Raw genomic sequence first — 21,509 nt, 5'->3', positions numbered from 1 at the left:
ATAGTTGGTCAAATTGGGTCAGTGGAGCTTAGCCTTACTAGAATTAAACTTTGGCATGTAACTTGTTCTGCACAGTTCATGCTACAGACGATAAGAGAGATGGGTTTTTACTTTTCAAAATGATAAAATTGGCATTTTTTAATATATTGATATTAAAACGTCAGTATTTTATATTTAATTGTACATGCTCATTTTCCCTGTTTTTACATTTCAATTGCAGTGCCGTTCAAAAGTTTTTTTTCTTTATACTTTTATTATGCAAAGACACATTAAATTGATCAAAAGTGGCAGTAAAGACATTTATAATGTTACAAAAGTGTTAAAATTCATAGACATACATTTTAAAATGTTACAAAAATAAATGCTTTTCTTTTGAACTTTCTTTTAATAATAAAAAAAACGTGAATACCACAGGTTCCACAAAAATATTAAGCAGCACAATTGTTTTCAACATTGATAATAATAATAAATATAAATAACAAGAAATAATAAGTCTTCACAAGAATAAAGTATATTTTTAAATATATTAAAATACAAAAGAGTTATTTAAAATTCAACTAATAATTCTCAATATTACTGTTTTTAATGTATTTTTGATCAAATGAATGCAGCTTTGGTGAGCATAAGAGACATCTTTCAAAAACATAAAAAAAAATGTATATTGAACTCAATATTAATATTGTTAATATGAACACTTAGTTAATAATTAAAAGCATAAATGAATAACACTATTAAATGCAATCTTCATCAAATTTAACAATTAATATCCATTTTCATACCATACATTATAATTTTGTGGTGCCTAAATTTCTTTTCACATTTAAAATGCTTATTTTAGTTTTTAGTGTTTTATATTTAATGAATTTAGACAAAATAGTATACATTTTAATATCTATTTATCAGTTATTGGCTAGAATTATAATATATCAGTGCATCCATACTTGCTTTTTTGAGTTTGGCCAGTAATTAACCACCTATCAAACACTTTAGCAACATGCTAAAAAGCATTTTAATCATGCTAGCAGCAGCACTGCGCCTATTAGCTGTGTGTTTGTAACAGCAGGGATAGCTTGACTGTCAGGTTTTGCTGAGTGACTTTGGGGACTACTTTAATGAGATAAATTACATGTGAATGTTAATTAGTCTCTCCTCACGCAGAGGGAAAGCCTTTGTATTGATCTTGTCTTCAAGAATGTCTTAAGCCACGCAAACACACAGTCAGACAGATAGGCTAGTATGGGGCTTTGAGAGGCGTACATGTTCTGACAACTGGCTTGCTTGCTTTCCTACAATTCGCTGTCACACAGAATGTGTGTTTGAGAGCAAGAATGTTGTGTGTGTGTGTGTGTGTGTGGACATGTTTCTGAAGATTCTTTGGCGTCTTGTTCACAAGGAAGCCACTGCCAGCTATTCTGCTCGGATCCTTCCTGCATTCCAGAGGCCTCCCAGTTCAAGCGTATTTCATACCCCACACACATTACTGAAGTCATGTGGTGATTGTTTTGGGATAAATATTACAAAAGAGAAATGTACACTAGCGTTTAAATGTTAAGGGTTAATAAAAGACGTCTCCATGCTCAGCAAGGCTGCATTTTTTGGATCAAAAATACCATAAAAACAGTAATATTGTCAAATAGTTACAATTTAAAATAACCTATATTTACAAATAAAATTTATTCCTGCAAAATTCCTGGCAAAGCTTCATTTTCAGCACCACTACGCCAGTCTTCAGTGTCACATGATCCTTCAGAGATCATTTAACATACTGATTTGCTGCTCAAGAAACATTTCTTATTATTATCAAAGTTGTGCTGCTTAAAATGTTTGTGGTTGCTAGTTGCAAATATAACAGTAATGCATATTCTTTCAGGATAAATAGAAAGTTCAAAAGAACAGGATTTATTTGAAATGGAAATCTTTTGTAATAATGTAAAAATCTTTACTGTTACTTTTGATAAATTGCTGAATAAAAGTATTAATTGGAGGGCAGGGTTTACACAATGATCTGCTGTTTTGCCTAATTACAGAGTTTTCCGATGTTTCAGAGCATCTTTATTTACATCTGGGCCTAAGAGTACAGGAAATCTAGCGAAAATGGCATGAGGGACGACTGGTTAGTTTGGTTAAGTCTGGCTTTGGATGAACAGGAAGATGGGATTTAACTGGGACAAGAAAGGGGCACCCATTGAGAGTGAGTGAATAGGTCACTTCTCAATGTTCCTGTGAACCATTCATGCTCTGGCACAGTGCTGCCATTGTCATGTGCTAACAAGATGCACTCCAACCAGCCAAACCTGGCTCAGTGCTCCAATTGTCACTAACCTGCTGGTGAATAGGGTCCCCATCACCAACAGTGTTCCCAGCAATCCAACCTGCAATGCTCTCATATGTTGTTGACCACAGATGTTGAAAGTTCTGGAGCTATTTGAAAATAGCAATATTTTTTTTACACATTTATAAAATAATATAATACATTCTTCTTTAGAACAAGAGCCTCCCATCATTCACCGACCGTATGTTCAGCTGTGGGGTGGAACCAGCCCCCTCTTGAATGTTCCAGAGCTTCATGAAGGTTTTGCAGAAGTGCTAAATTGTCTGGAAAATGCCTCAAATTCAGGGTAGAAATTAATCTGCAAAATCAAAAAAGGAAAAAAAAAAAAAAAAGTTTAGTCAGATTTGTACCAGCCAATTATGAATTTTATTTGTAAGTATTTTTTATAGTGTCAGAATTTTTTTTTTTCATTAAATGTTAAGCGTTCTGTGGAAAAAAAATATGCTTTTTGATATATAATATAATATCATATAATACGTGTAGTTTAATTGAACTGATCTAAATTCACAAAACAATGAATCACACTTCTGTTCAAAAGTTTAGGGTCAGTAGGATTTTTAAAAATGTTTTTGAAATATGTTTATTATTTATTTTTTGTCATGATTCTTTGAGTTCAAAAGAAAAGGATTAACTTGAAATATATATTTCAAATGCATTTTACAGTTAATGATCAGCTTCCACTGACTTGAGAGAAGTAAGGAATCCTCACAGCAGTAGAGAATCTCAGCCCTGAGCACTGGAACAGAACTCAACAAGCCTCCATGCTAGGCGGGTGATTGATGCGCATGCGCACTGTGCAGTACATTCATTTGCGTTGCCGTGAAGTTTTGAGATTCATTCATTACATATGATAGCCTGTCTTTCTGTCTCCGTCGCACCCAAGTGAATGCTATCCTTCCCAACTGATTTGACACTGAAGTTTCTCTCCATTCATTGGTCCTCTGCGCGTGATGTAGTGCGGAACCAGGAAATCGTTTTGTGTGTGTGTTTTGTTTACATCGTCGAAATGTCAAACTGAACCGCTGACAGGTCTGAAAATCTCACTTCAGTCTTTCATAATTCAAGTGTGCACTGTATTTCAAAATTTTCCATGAGCACTTTAGTTTCAGTCAGCAGCTGAATCTAGGCATGCCTTTTATGTATTCCGTTGTGTCCGTGACACTAAATTCTATTATTTAGTTCCTTTATTTTTTTCATTCATTCGTTTACCCCTAGGGTGATGGGGAACGCCGAAAGTGTTGTAGCGCAGAAACGACTGGCTCGTTTTCGTCCGGATGAGAGACCTGTTATAGAGGGGATATTTGACAGGCTTCATGGAACTGGATCCTCTGTTTCATCTGGAAAAACGGACAAGGTTTTATCCCTAGACATGCTGAAGGTGAGCAGCTGTGACATCATAATATTTTGAACTAGATCCTTTATACTTAAATTGCTGCAGTCTGTATGATAAGTTATTTTACTAGGTTTGTTGATAACTATGTCATTGTTAGTTTGAGAGAAGAATGCATAGCACTATTCTTAACGATTTTGTGTCCCGGTGTGACATAATCTTGAACCAGTGTTATTATAGTTAAAACAAAAATAAATATAAAACTATAGACTTTTAAAAAAGTAATACAAATGACAAAAACATACAACAAAATTACTGAAACTTTAAATAAAATTAAAATGAAAAATAAAATCAAAATATTAATAAAAACTATAATAATATTCAATGATACTAAAATAACACTGTCTTGAACTGAATGTTTCAAAAACCACATGGTGACTGATTTTAGAAAATGCCCAAATATTTCCAAGTTTACCACATACAGTAATTACTTTCTCATCAAAGGAACAACTATAAATAATTGAGTATTGTTATTGGATAAACATTTACAGTAAATGTTGCCTGATGTTATTTGTAAAAAGGCAGAAGAGTATTACAGATTATCTAATAACAAACATAAATGTAAATGTTATGACTGGTGAACAGATGCAAGTCATTCAAACTTATATTTTTTTGGATTGCATGTCTGTACCCTCACTTAACATACATGGATATGGCTTTTTCAGTTTTCTTTTTAATTGTTTCAGATGACAATGGGAAAGATGGCCTCAGAATCAATGATAAAGAGAGTATTCCAGGGCATGCACAGCATTGATCCAGGAGTGCCACTGCCCCCTGGTGATGGGATAATTCACGAGCAGCTGGTGATTTTCCTGGCAGATATTCTTAGAGGAACTGCAGAGGAACGTGCACCTTTGGTCTTGGCAATGGCAGAGGGTGCAAAGGCTACTGCTACCACAACCGAGCAGATCAGAGATGTAAGTATCAACAAAATCTAATTATATAAAGTGTTTCAGTATCAGTGTTAAGTATTATTTATATATTATATTATTCTTTTTTTTCTTTTCAGTTTTCATTTTATTTTTGGTTTAAGTTTTAGTAATTTTGTTATGTGATTTTGTCATTTTTTTGTAGTATTAATATTTAATCATTTTAATATTTCTATATAAATTTAATTTTTATTAGATTTTCATCATATTTGATTTTTTTATCAGATAAACCACTCATGATGACCATTTAAACCCAGAAAACGCTATCAAACAATGAAGCATCTCAGTTCACTTTCTTAATCATTCTTGCTGCTATGATATCGTAATATGGATTAATAATAATAATGATTATTGAATAGTTTATGGAAGACCTGGTTTCAGCTGCAGTGCAGACTCTAGCCCACAGGGGGAATCTGCGAGCTTGGCAACCAGATCGCATGAGTGATGAGCCTCAAGGTGTTAAGCTTCTGGCAGAACAGTTGACCTCAGAATTAAAATCTCCAGGTTTGTAGCAGTAACAAACGCTGTTTTAAATTAAAATGAATAGTATGAATGAAAAAGTAAGTCTAAAATGAAGTGTATTTTTGAATAATGTGAATTAATCTGTAACCAACAGATATAGTGCACACCAAGAAATCTATTTAATATAATTAGTCCTTGTTGCTTCTATAGATCAGAATATGTGTGACATTCCTTGTCTGGAAGACTGGCTGTTCCGGATCCCAGCAATGGCCATGTTTTTGGAACTCCTGATTGGTGAGGGTCTAGGAGTTGGGTTGCCCTCCTGTCCTCCCCCAACTCTGTTGCCCCCGTGTCGGTATGCTCCCTGGAGTGACCTCCGTTGTCTCTTGAATATACCTCTTCTGATGTTCCTGTCACCTCAGCTGCCAGCTGGACACAGTGCCCGCTGGAGGCTGCTGTTCTCCACAAACATACACGGGGAAAGCTTCACCCGACTAGTGGGCAACTGCAAAAGTAAAGGTCCCACTGTCATGTTGGTAAAGGATACTACGGGGCATATCTTCGGGGGCTTTGTGTCTCAAAGCTGGGAGGTCAAACCTCAGTTCCAGGGTGAGTTTGGAAAGAAGAAACTATATACAGTGTTATGCATTACAATTAATGTTTCTTCTTCTTTTTGCACTAGGTGATTCCAGGTGCTTCCTCTTCTCCGTTTTTCCCTACATGAGAGTGTTCACCTGCACAGGCTATAACAATCATTACATGTACTTGAACCAGGGCCAGCAGACTTTGCCGAATGGCTTGGTGAGATACATTTTAAAGGAGTAGTACACCCAAAAATTTACTCACCCTCAGGCCATCAAGTTGGTTTCTTTTTTGGAACAGACTTGGAGAAATTGAGCATTTCATCACTTGCTCACCAATGGATCCTCTGCAGTGAATGCGTGCCATCAGAATGAGAGTTCAAACATCTGATAAAGGCATCACAATAATCTACAAGTAATCCACACAACTCCAGTCCATCAAATTAATGTCTTGCGAAGTGAAAATCTGCAAGTTTGTAAGAAACAAATCCATCAAGGTGTTTTAACTTTCCATAATCTATTGTCCATAATAACACTTCCTCCAGTGAAAAAAAAGTCTGTCCCCTGTTGTCTTCTCACATCACAATACACTGACATACTTGTTTAGAACTGTTTTGGACTTTTTTCGCTTGTAAGCAGTGCATATTTCTCTCCAGATTCAGACGAGTTGACTTTTTCACTGGAGGAAGCAATATTACGGATAGAGCCCTCGTATTTTAGCCGAAATCAATGGTTTGACATTTAAAAAATCTTAATGTGGGATTTGTTTGTTTCAAACATGCAGCTTTTCACTTCACAAGAAATAAATTGATGGACGGAGTCGTGTGAATTACTTGTGGATTATTGTGATGTTCTTATCAGCTGTTTGGACTCTCATTCTGATGGCACCCATTCAGCCATGCAATGCTCAGTTTCTCCAAATCTGTTCCAGTGAAGAAACTAATTCTACATTTTGGCTGGCCTGAGGGTGAGTACATTTTCAGAAAATGTAAATTTTTAGGTGAACTATTTCTTTAAACAGTGTTTAAGGCTTTACAACACTATGGAGCAAGGCAAAATTTAGTTAACTGTCTTTTTAGGGTATGGGTGGTCAGCATGGCTATTTCGGTTTGTGGTTGGACTGCGATTTTGGACACGGCCACAGTAGGGCTCGACCACTCTGCACCACATATGGCAGTTCTCAGCTTTCAGGAGACGAGGACTTCAAACTGGACACTGTGGAGGTGTGGGGCGTTGGGCAGCCACCTGAAGAACAGGAGCAGGTCTGTGACAGTAGTGTTACTACAGTGAATTTTGTATTTTTGGGTTTAGCATTATGACTCAAAAAATGTTTGTGTTGACGTTCAGGATGAGAAGAAGAAAAGCATACTAGATGCAGATCCTGAAGTACAGGCCATGATGGAAATGACAGGGAAGACCCTGCACAGCCAAGGGCTCCGAGAACCTGAGGAGGATGAGGGATAGTGAGGAAGGGAAAAAAAGTTGAAGACAATGTGTAGATCAAACCAGCAGTATTTATTTTCAGTGTTTGGTTTGGTTTGTGTTTTTACACTAGAATAGATATAGAAGAAACCACACTGTTATAAACCACTTATTGAGGTGTTTATACAGTGTAGTTTTTATGTTAATATGCAAAATCCAGGAGCTGGTTTCCTGCTTTCTGTGAAATAATTAAAATGTGCACACAAAGACATTCTGTCAAATACTGTTAAACACTGATTATTGACAATGTGTGACTGAAGTCTACATTTCTCATCAAGTATCTGGATATTATATGGTTGCATTCTGTCTTGACTGATACATTTACTGTCTGTAAACTGGAAGATTCATTAATTAAATGAAAAATTAAAACATACTTGTTTGCTTATGAATTGTTTCCCCCAAATATTCATTTCTCATAATGAAAATGTAAAAGAAAGGTCAAGATTCCAACAGTTGTCTTAAAAAGATTCATCATGATAATATTACAAAACCATAATAAATAATATTGTAATAAAAAGGACAGTTTTGTGTTTTGTTTCCGTCTGTTTGATTCATCACAATAATTTCTGCCATTTCTACTCTATTTTATGCGTTTTCAGAGTGCAGTCATTTTTATTCAATTCAGAGTGGTAGGATCTTGTGCAATGAACTTGAAACTGTAACTCTAATAGATGCTGTAGGCCTGCATGAGTTCCCAGCATGCATCAATAAAATATGCAGATTACTCTTTATTGTTTGCTGCTTAGGGTGTTTTGAGTTATTCATATTATGTAACCACTAACAATCCTATATCAGCCTACAACATCAATAAATGAATCATTAGTGAAACCCCTTTGGTATATAGCAATTGAGCTTTTTCAGGAAGAAGCGAGTTATATTTTACAGTAAGTTATCATGGTAATATTTTGTAGTTTTCGCGTACACTTGTTCACTATAGATGAAACCCAACTGCCTCTTCTCGTCTGTGACCTTTTCATGCTTTCTGAATGCAAATGAACAGTGGAATGCACTGGAAAAGTAGCGCTGGGTAAGGAAAGCACAGGACTTAAATACAAAATTTACTTTATAGTCTGCGGAAGCCTTTTCTTATTCGCGTGTTTAAAGAAATAACAAACTTTTGGGTACTCAATCATTCAAATAATTTCGATCAAATTTCCTCTGCCAGCCAGCGCCCAGCTGCCCAAAACAGGTGCTTTCGTTTTCATTTCACCTCAAACTTTATTTAAATATGCTTATATTTTTAGAGTTAAAACTGCTTTTGGGCATTCAGTTTGCATTTAGAGTCAAACATTTAGTTTGACAGAGTCATTAAAAGGTTGTTACAGAATACAATACACTAGAGAAAAAGACGTAATGTCATGATGACGTCGACAATGGCAACATGCGTCTTTCATCAACCTGAACACCCGTCATTGAAATAAACGCTTTTCTTGCATCAAGATGTCGCGTTTTTGGTACATTTCACATTTGCACTAGGATACAAAAGTTTGACAGAGTAGTGCACACGCGCCCTCTCTTCCCTGGGGATTTTGCATAGATTTTTTTAAATTCTTACAACGTTCTCTTCACTTCCTTGTTTAGCGAATAGAGGAACTGACCACATTGTGACTAGACTGATCATAGATTTTTATTTTATTTATTTTTTTAAAATTCTAATTCTTTAGGCTATTTTTTATTTTTAAAAATGAGAATTAGTTCGATTACAGGAGGTGGTTTTCGACGTGGTCATTGATTTTCTTCTCTAAACTTGGGTAAGTATTTTTTATTTATTTGGATATTTACATAACGGGGTGTTACAGTAGTTGTTTATGTATGTATACATTTAATTTAAGGGCTTACATTTTTTATTAAAAATACAGTGATCAAGTTTAAGGACTTTTATAAAACTATAGGAGTCAGTCTCTATTCATTCTTAAGGGGAAAACTGTTACATCAAAGCTACATTTGCAAAAAGATGCACAATAAATAATGTGCTAAATTGTTCTGTACAGTTTCAGTGGTCTACAAAAAAAGTTAATTCTGCAAGAGCAGGTGTGCCTGCGTCCACAGCCTCTTATTGTTAATGAAAACAATTACGTATTGTACTTACAGTTAAGACAAGCGCGGATGTGGTAGATTCATTTTCTTACGCTGCAGAGCAACAGATCTTTGCTTGTTCTTATCTCGTGTTTATTTATGTCAACCTACATTGATTTTTTTGGTTTATTATTGAGAGTTTTATCTTGGTGCTCGTTTAAATGTCAGGAAAGAGAGTGGTTTCTCTGTCTCGTTCACACAGAAAGCTCAAAATGGAAGAATGGAGGGTGTGGGGGATATACAAAGGTTTCTGAATGGAAACCACATTGAGTTTACTGGGTTAATATTTTACGTTTAAAGAGGGACTTGCTTTGGGACACTTCCACCATACTCAGCTACTCATTTGCAATGCAAATATTGGCTTCTATGGGGAACCAGACATGAAACATCTATTTTGCTTACCATGGTTCAACAGTTTGTAAAACTGACTCTAAAAGGTGCACTGTTTAGTCACAGATAACTGCTTGTCATATTCCTCTTTAGGTGGTGATAATTTCTATTATCAGAGCCGGCATGTCACATGCATGGTCGGGAAATTACAGCACTGACGTTGCCTTTCTGTTGTTGCTACCTATGAACAGTTACTGTATAATCCTTAAAATAACTTCCATGCAAGTTTAGCTAAAAATGAAAATTCTGTCTTTAATTACTCAGCCTCATGTCGTTCCAAACTTGTATGACTTTCTTTCATCTGTAGAACACAAAAATAATATTTTAAAGAATGTTTCAACAATTTTGTCCATGTAATCAAAGTCACTGTGGTCCAAAACATTGAATGGACAATGAAAACACAGACAGAAAGTCATACATATTTTGAAACAGATGAGTAAATAATGACAGAAGTTTCATGTCTGGGTGAACTGTTTATTTAATGACTTATTTGATCCATGCAGTATCTTGAATATCTGAATATGAAATAGACCACCATGTTTTGATATTCAAAGTACAGACATTTTTTAACATTCGGTTGTAAATAAAGGGAACCTGTCAAATAAGTAACAACGTAAGTGTCATGAGACTACAAGTGTACCTGCTGCCTCACAGATTGCAATAAGTAACTTCCTGTGGACGTTTGTATTTGTCAGTGTGCGGCCAACGGCAGTGATGGCGGGCCGCATTCAGCAGGGAGACCTGACCGAGTACAAGAAGAGTCTCATTAAGCGGGACTTGGAGATGGGGATAGTGATGACCGTGTACAGACAGAGGATGGAGAGGCTTACTGTGCAGGTCATCATGGAGACACGTCAGGTGGCCTGGACGCGGACCGCCAACAAGACAGAAGGAGTGTGTGAGTGTCTTCCCTCGAGCTCATTTCTCACATTTACACTTAAAGCTACAGTCCGTAACTTTTGGCGCTCTAGCGGTTAATAAACAGAACTGCATGCGTCTTGCGGAAGAACATTGTAGCCGGAGCTACTTCTCTCTGTTTATGTCTATGACGAATCACGCAGGTACTGGGCTACTCCGCAGCGGTACCTACCCGAACCAGTCTAAAATAGTCCGAATATAAACACTTATTATAGGTGTACCGTAGTGATTCAGAATAAGGCAAAATCACGGTTTGGAAAATGGATTCATGGTGTACTGGCTTATTATACAAATTTTGTTAATTTTGAACACAAAAAAGTTTGCATTTAAGCTGTTTGTTTTCATCTGTATGATGGCCTTGGTGTTTTTTGGTGTCATGCTTTAGCATTTAAGCTACAGGAACTTTAGGATTAAAGTTAACTAGGCAATTAAAAACAGTATTTTATTATTTAAAAGTGATTGTTCACTTTGAATGTTACAAATATGTGGCCATACGAAGTGGCTTTGCATTATATCAAACCAAGTGGCTTTTGCATTAACATTTATTCATTTAGCGGGTGATTTTATCCAAAGCAATAAATGAGGATCATCACAAAATTTATCGACAATATTTGCAGTACTCAATGCTTTCAAGGTACTGTATATACTCAATTTATATTTTAAAGCAATGTTTATTTTAAAGGGAAAAACATGTTAAAGTGGGTTTACTTTTTATATTTTTGTAGGTTATTGTTTCTACAGAAATTTGAATGATTTAAATTATCGGTCAAAAGTTTGGGATCGATAAGATTTTTTTTTTTTTTATGTTTTTGAAAATGACTCTTATGCTCACCAAGAATGCATTGATTTGATGCAACAAAAATACAATAAAAAAACTGAAATATTGTGAAATGTTAAATTGCGATTTAAAATATCTGTTTTAATATAAGTAACATTTCTTATTTTTATCCGTCAGAAGTTGTGATGCTTAATATTTTTGTGGAAAACTTTTGACTTTTTAAAAAACAATTTTGATAAATAAAAAGTTAAATAAATAATAAAACAAATTATAAAAATCATCTCACATATAACAGGGGATAGTGAGATGAACTGACCATCATATATTAACATTTCAGGTTGATCTGTGCAATAACAGAGAGCTTATTTCAGACAGTAGTCATGGGCTGTGTCTCAAAATCAAGTGAACTACTTTGCTGTCTTAATGTTTCCATGGGCAGCAACAATTCTAACACATATGGTACCATGATCTTGTAGGAGAACACTTCTTGGGTGTGACTATTTGGTGGTTGCCAGTAATTGTGGGAGACTGTAGTGCCATCACACTTATCTCAACATGTTTCTCACCCTCTAAAGTGCCACTCACAGTTTTTCTTTTAGTTCCCACATACTTTCTTGGCAACTTTTCTATTCTTCTCCATCTAATGTTTCCACAGTTTCTTTTATACATGACTAGTGCATTTTATACTGTGTATACTCTTACTTTTGTTGGTTATGACAACATCATGCACCTTATCACACGTTTAAGATATTCATATAGTGACATCAATTTATGAATTCAAAACACCTGCCCAGAAGAATTATCAGGTTTTTTTTTTTATAAAATCTGGGCCAGAGGTATAGTAGTATTATTTATATACTATTATATATGTTTTGAATGAGCTATTTTCAGTTTTCATTTTAAGTTTAGTTGAAGTTAATAATTTTGTTATTAGTTTTTTCATATTTCTATTTGGCTTAAATTTATTTTTATTTAAGTTCAGCTACAGTTTAGTTTCAGTAATTTTAGTGCCTCAAATTATTTTGTTGAAGCACTAAAATTATATTATTATTTTATTTCAGTTAGTGGCCACTTAGGCAACATTTGAAGTTTTTTGTTGAACTTTTTCCTCTGTTTATAATTTATTTGATTTTAGTTAGCTTTATTTAGAATAACAAAACATTTAATTATTTGTAATAATTTTAGTTAACAATGACATCACTAATCCGGGCTGATGAATACTCTCAGTTTATCTGAGTACGTGTATATGTTTACGTTATATGTTGCGATCTCATTTTTGCAGTGGACCTTTTTGAGATCCGGGAAGTACGACCAGGAAAAAACTCCAAAGACTTTGATCGATTCAAGGACAGCAAGGATAAATATACAGACCCGAACTCATGCTTTACTATATTCTATGGCTCTCAGTTTGTTCTCAACACTCTCAGTCTGGGGGGTATGTGTGTCTTTTTATACATATTACATGTTCTAACTCTAATTAAATCACTTTATTGTCATTCCACCATATGCCCAAGTGTAATATGCAATATGCACAATGTATAGAATAAACAATATATAACATTTTGTAGACACAGCTGGCATAACGTTCATTATGAGATATGAATATATATACTGTAATGTGTGATGTGCGTGATAGATAATTATACTGTAGCATGTGACTCTAAAAAATGCTGGGTTGTTTCAACCCAACTTTGGGTCAAATATGGACTAACCCAACCATTGGGTTACATTTTTACATTACATTTTTAACCCAAAAGTTGGGTTAGTCCATATTTGACCCAAAGTTGGGTTGAAACAACCCAGCATTTTTTAGAGGGTACTGTAAGTATTATAATAGACTATTCAAGGAGGCACTTCCTCTCTTTCAGTATATGTTTTAGATTCTTTTGATATGAAACCGCATTTTGCTTTCCTGTGTTGATGGAGATTTTATTCTTTGCCTGGTTAAAAAATGACTGACAAAGGAAGAATATGATGGGTTCCTAAAATGATCTGAAGAGAAAAAGCTAGCTGCATTGTTTTTAGCGCTGATAGCATTTGCTGTTCCACAGCTGATTCAGTGGAGGATGCAGAGAAATGGCTGACAGGACTAGAGTTACTCAGACAAGAGACACTGGTGGCTCACACACCAGATATTATAGAGAGGTACACACACACACACACACACACACTGTGTACCTTGTGTATCCATAAACCGTAACACAAATCATGTGTTTGTTTCATTCTCTGTTTTTCCCTCTACTGTAGTTGGCTGAGGAAGCAGATGTACTCGGTTGATCAAACAAAGAAAAACAGGTTCTCCTCTTTCTCTTTCACCTTCTTCTCAACCAGTCTCACTTTTGTTTCTGTCTCACCTCGTTATTGCTCCTTTTCTCTCTCTCACAGCATCACCCTGAAAGAGCTCAAGTCTCTTTTGCCACAGATGAACTTTAAAGTACCAGGTGGACGTTTTTTGAAGGACAGAATTGGGGTATGAATGACACATTGAATACACATTATCTTGACGGAAGTATATGCTTTGCATCATATGAAAAACTTTATGGCAGCTGAGTGGGAACATTTCCTCTCCTAAAGTTTTGCAGATGATGGTCTGTGTTTTACATTTTCTTGTTTTAAGACGTGTAGTAAATGGCTCTAATGGGGAAAGTCGTGGCCTAATGGTTAGAGAGTCGGACTCGTAACCCAAAGGTTGCGGGTTCGAGTCTCGTACCGGCAGGGATTGTAGGTGGGGGGAGTGAATGTACAGCGCTCTCTCCCACCTTCAATACCATGACTGAGGTGCCCTTGAGCAAGGCACCAAACCCCCAACTGCTCCCCGGGCGCCGCAGCAAAAAATGGCTGCCCACTGCTCCGGGTGTGTGTTCACGGTGTGTGTGTGTGTTCACTGCTGTGTGTGTGCACTTTGGATGGGATAAATGCAGAGCACTAATTCCTAGTATGGGTCACCATACTTGGTCACATGTCACTTCACTTCACTAATCGCTCTGAAAGTGTCAACTTTATATTTTAAGACGGTGGGAGCAAAGAAAGAAGTTCTGGATTTTGAGCAATTTCACAAATTCTACAATCTATTGATGTTTGAAAACCAAAAGATGGTAAGTAGTGCTGAATAAAATGCGCTTTATATACACTGCCGTTCAAAAGTTTGGGATCAGTAAGATTATTTTAAGATGTATAAAGTCTAGTAAAAATAGTAATATTGTAAATTATATTGCCATTTTAACTGTAATACATATCTTTTTCAGCATTCTTTGATGAATAGGAAGTTCAGTAGGAAGGAACAGGATTGTAAAATGTAAAAGTCTTTACTTTTCTAGCATCATCTATAGTGTATGTTGTTTGTCATTTTGTCAGATTCTAGATGAGTTTAAAAAGGAGTCGTGTGCTTTCATCATGGGGTAAGAAACGGCCAAACATTATTTTGATCGAAGCAGTTCTTTAAATGTGTGTCATGCTAATGTTCTCATTCTTATTGAGTGTTTGGTATGTTTTTCTCTGCAGTAACGGCGATCAGCCTATTCAACTCTGTGATTTTCAAAGATTCCTTTTATTTCATCAAAGAGTAAGACTTTTTGCTCATCCATTCATCTGTTCATATATATACTGTCTATACCAGTCAAATATATCTATTTCATTTAAATACTATTTCAAACACTTAGTTTCAAACAAACAAATACTGTGAATTTATTTCATAGGAGACTTGGGCCAACAATCTGAATCAAGTCCGAGAGCTTATGACCATCTTCATCGATGACACCATGAGGAAGACCAACGATCCAGCCTTTACCGTTGAAGAGGTACAGGTTATAGAGATCTGTTTACTGTATGTTTACTTTAAGTGATGTGTTTCGAGAGCTTTCTTTCTGTCTTTCTAGTTCCTCAGTTTTCTCTTCTCCAAAGAGAACTCGATTTGGGATGAGAAGTTCTCTGAGATTTGCCCACTGGACATGAACAATCCTCTGTCACACTACTGGATCAACTCTTCTCACAACACGTCAGTGCTGCAGTTCTTCATGCTCTTAACACACCTGCAGCAGCTTCTCCTCTTCATGATGAACTTCCTGTGCTACTTCATGTGTTTTGCTTTTTTTCACAGATATTTGACTGGAGATCAACTGCGCAGTGAGTCCTCAACAGAAGCTTATGTGCGCTGCCTGAGGCTGGGCTGCCGCTGTATTGAGTGTCAGTGAACCATGCCCTAATTTTTAAATAAATATTTTTTAATACTCTTTTAAAGGAATGCATGTCCTTTTCTACTTCATTTTATGCATTGATATTGCAGTGACAAAATTGTTCTGAAATCAATGGGAGTCAGTCTGATGACCTGAATGTTTCTTTTTTCCAATGCAGTGGACTGCTGGAATGGTCCAGAAGAACCTGTCATATACCATGGACGGACCATGACCTCCAAGATAAAGTTTAAGGATGTGGTGAAGGCCATCAATGATCATGCTTTTGCAACGTCTGAGTTAGTCATTAACAACACACACATTCACACATTTATTTGTGAGGTTTTGTAAAATACATTTCGCCTAACAGAGGGAACGTCACGCTGTTAGGCGAAATGAATTTTACAAAACCTTTCAAGAACATAGCTATATATATATATTATTTTGTATTATTACCTCTAAATTTGCATTACTGCCACATGAAAAAATAATAATGAACAATGATATATTATTTTAAATGTAAAGTGTTATACAGCATGGGTGATATTTGTTGTACCACCTTTCATTTATGGTAATTAAATTTTTTCAGATTCACTAAAGTAATCTAATGAGAATGCCATTGAGAATATTTGTAATTTGCAACAAAATCTCAAAAGTAAAACATCTGGATACATTACGAGAATAAGAATTTTGGGTTAAAATGTGCCTATTTATAATGAGAATACTGTCATAATCCATAAAAATCTAAATGGTCCTTAAAATAGCTTTCATTGTTTTATGCAAAATTTCATTTCTTGTTTTTTTGTTTTGATTTTGAGATTAAATGTGACCTGTACATGTTTTTTTTAAAAAGTTCCTTCACTTTGTCTACTTTTTTTTGTTATACTTGTATAAGTAATTTTTTTAATCAAAATAATTAAAATTAAATTGATGCATCTGGAAATGTGTAGTATTTTGAACTATGTTTATGAACATGTCACTGTTGGCAGGTATCCTGTGGTGCTGTCTATAGAAGAACACTGTGACGTCAAGCAACAGAAAATGATGGCTCAGGTGTTCAAAGATGTTTTCCAAGACAAGCTCCTGACCGAGCTGCTGGAACCAGAAGCGGAACAACTGCCGTCACCAACCCAACTGAAGGGCAAGATCATCATCAAGGTAGAAAAGCTTCACTGGAAAATCCTGCAATGTCTTTGATTTTACAGTGCAATCCAAAGCCATGCAATCTCGCTTTTTCATGCAGCACAAGAAACTGAATATTGATGAGACCTTTAGTAAAAAGGACCTACGGAAAGGAGATAAGCAGGGAGAGCTCTTCATTTGGGATCCAATCGATGAGGTGCCAAAGTCCAGTGAACATTGTCACGGCTTGTGTGATTGTTTCATCTTATTCCAGTTTCCTTACTTGATTATGATTGTAATTTCTGTGTGACTGTCTCCATGTTCAGAGATGGTACAAGCACTACTGCGTGATCGGGAATAAGACATTGTATTATGCTGAGGAGAATGAACTAGAGGAGGATGTTGGAAAGGTGAATCACTGAGACTCTATTTTAGAATGAGATTCACTTGGAAAATGCCCAAAATTAAGGGCATTAACTGTAATTCAAATGTATCACCTCTCCTCAGTCATCTCAGGGTGGTACAGAGCTTCATCAGTCAGAGCCCTGGTTTCACGGGCGGATGTCAGAGGGCAGACAGACAGCCGAGAGACTGCTGCAGGAATATTGTGCAGATTCGGGTGGAGTTGACGGGACATTTCTGGTGCGGGAGAGTGACACCTTCGTCAATGATTGCACCCTCTCATTCTGGTAATGTAGGCCTGCTCTTATACTCTTCAGAGAGGGAGGAGGGATGGTTTTCCATTTCGTTTTTTCTGTCTATTTTATTTATTGTCTTTAATTTAGTCTTTTCAAATGGAAGAAATAGGGAAAAAGCAGAATATGCAGTTTATATGGGTCAGTCTTGCTATACAGTACATTTTCATGTCTTGTCAAACTGTATATGTTTTATTATATTGAATAATATAGAAGGAATCTGGCGATTGTTAACGATTGGAATCAAAATCATATTAGTGACATTACTTATTTATGCAATTAGTGCTGTTACTTAGTAACATTTAGCACAATTTCACAATTGAGTGAACGTGGGGTAAATTTTTAATAATTTTACTACTTTAGTTTGAGTGGCAAAAATGTTCCTGTGGCAAAAAGTTTTTTTCTTAAAGACACATTTTTCTTAACCACACGAGGATTGACATAATATTTGATGGGGGAAAACAATGGATTAAATTCATTTAAAAAATATTCCATCCTATCTGATTAAAAATACAGAAATCAGTATGATAATATAAACATTTCAAAGATTAAAAAAAAAAATGCATATGGATATGCTAATTTAAATAAGTCATATATTTCAGGAATTTCTACTCTATTAATTTTATTTGAGCTTGTCCCTGTGGTAAACAGTTTTTTCTTAATTTGTGATATGACATTATCACACAGGAAGTGACATAATATTGGGTGGGCAACACAACAATACAAACATCATTACATTTTAGCATTGAATTTGATTCATTCTTTTTTATTAAAAAAAATATGTATGATAATATCAAGTATGACTATCAAAATTTCAAAGATGGATGAATAAAATATCACAATTAACGTCAAGTTGACACTCTCTTGTAAGTGAACTGCCTTTTAAATTAAATTAAATTAAAATTATATTAATATAATTGAATTTATATAATTAGATTTAAATAAGTTATGTATTACTGTAGTTTCTACCATATTGATTTAGCTACTTTAGTTTAAACAATTCCCGTTTGTATAAAGTTTTTTTTTTTTTAATAATGACATCATCCTTCAGTTTTGTAATTAATCAAGTCATAAATAATACATTTCCATGCCTGAGGTCGACTAGCTTCTGAAAGAAATACCATTTCATAGAAATAATTTCATTACAATACATTTTTATAGGTTTCAGAGAGTGTTGCTTAACAAGAATGATCCATATGATTCATGTTAATATATATATTTATGTATTTTTTTCATCACAAATGCACGGAAATGCACATTTAAATAAATTCCCAGTGTGGTCCTTACAGGCGCGGTGGACGAGTTCAACATTGTCGAATCCGTTCCTGCTTAGAAGGAGGCCACACTGTCTATTTCCTCACAGACAACCTGCACTTCCCCAGTGTGTACGCGCTTATCCAGTATTACAGAGACAACCTTCTCCGCTGTCAGGATTTTAACCTGCGCCTCACTGAATTAGTGCCTCAACCAGACCAGCACCTGCTAGAAGGGTAAGTAAATACTTGCCACACACAAACAAACTTCATGGTGTTTACCACATCCCGGCCAGCAGGGCTGTAGAAAACCACTTAGACAGCTTCTTTTAACGCTCACGAGCATCTGCAGACACACCGTAGACGTGAAACTGTGGTTTTCTTGTCTTCAGTTGGTTTTACAGTAACTTGAGTCGGGGAGAGGCGGAGGACTATCTCATGAGGATCCCTCGAGATGGAGCCTTCCTCATCAGACAGAGAGAAGATTCAGACTCTTACGCCATCACCTTCAGGTGCTACTCTTTGTTTTTTTTCTCCTCATTACACTGACAAAAGTCTGGAGTAGAAACAATTTTCACTCAGGAATTTTGAATCCAAATCAATTCAAAAGAAACGTCAAGTAAAACATTGAATTAAATGTGAAATTTTGAAGTAGAAAACTTGTATTTTCTTGTAAAACATACTCCAGTCATCTTTGTTTTGTTTACAGTATCCTTTTTTACAGTGTAACAGTGCTTGCTAAGATTGCTTTTTAAAACATAACCTATAGTAATAAACTCAAATGCTTAAGTTCTCCGTCTACATCATATTTTGAATCATGTGGTTTGTTGAGGAGAGATGTGCTATATGTTTTATAAGTGATTGAACCTATGGTTTTCATCTGGTAGATGAAAAAACAGACAAAAAATGATGATGTGGATCATGGGATGGTTCCTGAACCATTTATTATTTGGATAAAGAGAAAAAACTGTGTGTGTATTTTATGTGCTGAAACTCAAATGTTGAAAGGTCATGTTTCATCTAAACATCAACATTTGTGAGATTTATTTTACCTGAACAGATTTAAGTTTAAATGATATATGTTTTTTGCCACAGCATTGCATTGTCAATGATTTGTGAATTTAAGATGGAAATTAAATGTTCTTATGCGCATTTCTTAATGGGAGATTTGTGGTATTTTATTTAGATATATAGATATATATTTAGTTACACACACACAAACACACTCACTCACACACACACACACACACACACACACACATATATATATATATATATATATACAAATTATTTTCTAGAAAAAAAAATTGCCTGAAGACTCACAATAGCTTGTTGGTGGTGGTATTTAATGTAATAATGATTGTAATTCATAGAGTTTATTTTTTTTATGGGTGCTGAAACAGAGGTGAAGGGATTGTGAAGCACTGTCGGATACACCAAGAGGGATCTATGTACGTGCTGGGCACCTCCAGCGAATTTGAGAGCCTGCTGGAATTGGTGGACTATTTTCGAAAGAAACCACTGTATCGAAAGATTAAATTGCGCTACCCGGTCACACCAGAACTGGTGGAACGCTTCAGTTTGGTAAGTAATAAAGCAACATAAAAACAATTCTATTTCAGGGCAGAGCAGACAAGATACTTGTTTTCTAGAGTTCACTTAAAACATTGTCAACTGCGGGCTGTACTGAACACTGTGCAATGATTGTACAAAAGTTTGTCTTTGTGTGCAGCATCTGTACACACTCTTCAAAGTGAACAAGGGCATGTGCACCTCTTCCTTTGCTAAGGTCACAGTTTGCATGTTACACTTGCATGCTTTCATCTCTAGTAGCTCTGTTGGTCTCTTCTGCTTTTTCCAATCAAAGTTCAGGCCAAAGGCTCTGATTTAACAGAAGTATAATATGCACTAAAGTGCCATTGTATGATATAAATGTTTAGTAAGACATATAATACTAAAACATAATTATTTTTCTTTTTATTTAGAATTTCTTTCACTTCCTGAGGCTATGCTAATGTATTTTTGCCCTCTTCCTGTGGCTAGTATTACACGTTTATGCATCCTTCCACCACAAAGTACATTTTTCCTAGTGTCACAGCCTGAAAGAGCGACTAACCTAAATAAGGACCTTAACTGCTTAATTGTTCGAACATGATGTCTGATTAATGTATTTTAAATTTTTTTTATTTCATTTTGATTTTACACCACTAATTTTAAAAGAAGCATCTTATGAGAACCACGACTGCATTTGATCAAAAACACAATAGCTGTTTTCTAAATCTAAATGTATAGATTTTGCTTGTTTTAAGTCTAATGTGCAGGGGAGAAAAGTCTAAGAAATGTTTTATGTCTTTTCAGATAACCATATCTGCTTCACTTTATGATTCTAAACAGTACGTGGAGGCCAACGAGATAGAGCCGTCTCTGGTAAGCACTTTGAAGAGCAAACACAGCGCCTGCGTGTTAGCATGCGCAAGAGGTCATCTCGTGTGGGCTGGGGAGGAAGTGGTGGCGCTGGCTATCTCTTTCTCTCACGTAGGAAACTGATCGCCTCGAAAGAGGAAATGCAGCCTGGCTAAACGAGCAATGTTATGTTTAGTGTGTATGCCATATATGCTTCATGTTTCTAGCTCGAACGTAATTCACAAATTCCCTTTAAAGAAAATGTATCTTAGTCTTCACACTCTTTGAACCGCTGAAGGCTTGTTTGGGCTGCCTCAGTGCTGTTGCAGATTTGTAACAAGATTGAACTCATTTTGATGTGTTGCAGCCCCATAGCACGGTGAAAGCCCTCTATGACTATAGGGCCATGCGGACGGATGAGCTCACTTTTTATAAGGGCGCTTTGATCCATAATGTGACCAAGGAGGCAAATGGATGGTGAGATTCTTTGCAAATGTGTAGATAATAAGCAATAATAGCTATTTACCCT

General features: G+C 35.7%; 2 protein-coding genes and 1 long non-coding RNA gene across 4 annotated transcripts in view; 2 read left to right on the top strand and 1 right to left on the bottom strand.

Annotated features, from left to right (window-relative positions):
- The first annotated feature begins 3,282 nt into the window (after positions 1 to 3,282).
- On the top strand, positions 3,283 to 7,572 carry LOC107738391 (TLD domain-containing protein 1-like). Of its 2 annotated transcripts, none has more exons than XM_016550144.1 (8): positions 3,283 to 3,361; positions 3,548 to 3,710; positions 4,409 to 4,639; positions 5,011 to 5,155; positions 5,324 to 5,722; positions 5,796 to 5,914; positions 6,774 to 6,956; positions 7,042 to 7,572. In XM_016550144.1, exons 2-8 carry the CDS (start codon positions 3,552 to 3,554, stop codon positions 7,156 to 7,158), a joined length of 1,353 nt encoding a protein of 450 aa, XP_016405630.1. In that variant the 5' UTR covers positions 3,283 to 3,361; positions 3,548 to 3,551; the 3' UTR covers positions 7,159 to 7,572. The 2 variants fall into 2 exon arrangements, with proteins under 2 accessions (XP_016405630.1, XP_016405631.1); XM_016550145.1 differs by having other exon boundaries at positions 5,796 to 5,805; positions 7,042 to 7,140.
- Positions 6,882 to 9,389, bottom strand: LOC107738393 (uncharacterized). The gene is made up of 3 exons (XR_001639874.1): positions 9,266 to 9,389; positions 7,064 to 7,138; positions 6,882 to 6,958 (listed from the first exon to the last, which is right to left on the bottom strand). It is a non-coding gene; the product is annotated as an uncharacterized LOC107738393 (long non-coding RNA).
- The window catches only part of LOC107738392 (1-phosphatidylinositol 4,5-bisphosphate phosphodiesterase gamma-2-like), a 21,942-nt gene continuing 9,203 nt past the window's right edge, over positions 8,771 to 21,509 (top strand). Inside the window, exons 1-22 of the mRNA XM_016550147.1 lie at positions 8,771 to 8,927; positions 10,338 to 10,540; positions 12,621 to 12,773; positions 13,390 to 13,483; positions 13,586 to 13,633; positions 13,724 to 13,808; positions 14,350 to 14,433; positions 14,693 to 14,736; positions 14,840 to 14,900; positions 15,034 to 15,135; positions 15,214 to 15,332; positions 15,435 to 15,520; positions 15,689 to 15,806; positions 16,497 to 16,665; positions 16,751 to 16,846; positions 16,956 to 17,039; positions 17,137 to 17,318; positions 18,614 to 18,814; positions 18,970 to 19,089; positions 19,981 to 20,161; positions 20,936 to 21,004; positions 21,348 to 21,457. Coding sequence (XP_016405633.1) covers positions 10,357 to 10,540; positions 12,621 to 12,773; positions 13,390 to 13,483; positions 13,586 to 13,633; positions 13,724 to 13,808; positions 14,350 to 14,433; positions 14,693 to 14,736; positions 14,840 to 14,900; positions 15,034 to 15,135; positions 15,214 to 15,332; positions 15,435 to 15,520; positions 15,689 to 15,806; positions 16,497 to 16,665; positions 16,751 to 16,846; positions 16,956 to 17,039; positions 17,137 to 17,318; positions 18,614 to 18,814; positions 18,970 to 19,089; positions 19,981 to 20,161; positions 20,936 to 21,004; positions 21,348 to 21,457 — 2,390 coding nt within the window. The 5' untranslated portion in view covers positions 8,771 to 8,927; positions 10,338 to 10,356. The remainder of the gene's footprint in view (positions 8,928 to 10,337; positions 10,541 to 12,620; positions 12,774 to 13,389; positions 13,484 to 13,585; positions 13,634 to 13,723; positions 13,809 to 14,349; positions 14,434 to 14,692; positions 14,737 to 14,839; positions 14,901 to 15,033; positions 15,136 to 15,213; positions 15,333 to 15,434; positions 15,521 to 15,688; positions 15,807 to 16,496; positions 16,666 to 16,750; positions 16,847 to 16,955; positions 17,040 to 17,136; positions 17,319 to 18,613; positions 18,815 to 18,969; positions 19,090 to 19,980; positions 20,162 to 20,935; positions 21,005 to 21,347; positions 21,458 to 21,509) is intronic.

Source organism: Sinocyclocheilus rhinocerous, unplaced genomic scaffold (assembly GCF_001515625.1).
Source record: "Sinocyclocheilus rhinocerous isolate Xijiao unplaced genomic scaffold, SAMN03320098_v1.1 scaffold975, whole genome shotgun sequence".
Classification (NCBI taxonomy): domain Eukaryota; kingdom Metazoa; phylum Chordata; class Actinopteri; order Cypriniformes; family Cyprinidae; genus Sinocyclocheilus; species Sinocyclocheilus rhinocerous.
The sequence above is the reverse complement of the archived record's forward strand: the minus strand, read 5'-3'. Positions and strand labels throughout refer to the sequence as shown.

Excerpts from the sequence above, each read along its gene's own strand:
- LOC107738391 (XM_016550144.1), top strand. The coding sequence starts at position 3,552 with ATGGGGAACGCCGAAAGTGTTGTAGCGCAGAAACGACTGGCTCGTTTT. Across the intron at positions 5,723-5,795 it reads GGTCAAACCTCAGTTCCAGG|GTGATTCCAGGTGCTTCCTC; the intron begins GTGAGTTTGGAA and ends TTTTTGCACTAG. Across the intron at positions 5,915-6,773 it reads AGACTTTGCCGAATGGCTTG|GGTATGGGTGGTCAGCATGG; the intron begins GTGAGATACATT and ends CTGTCTTTTTAG.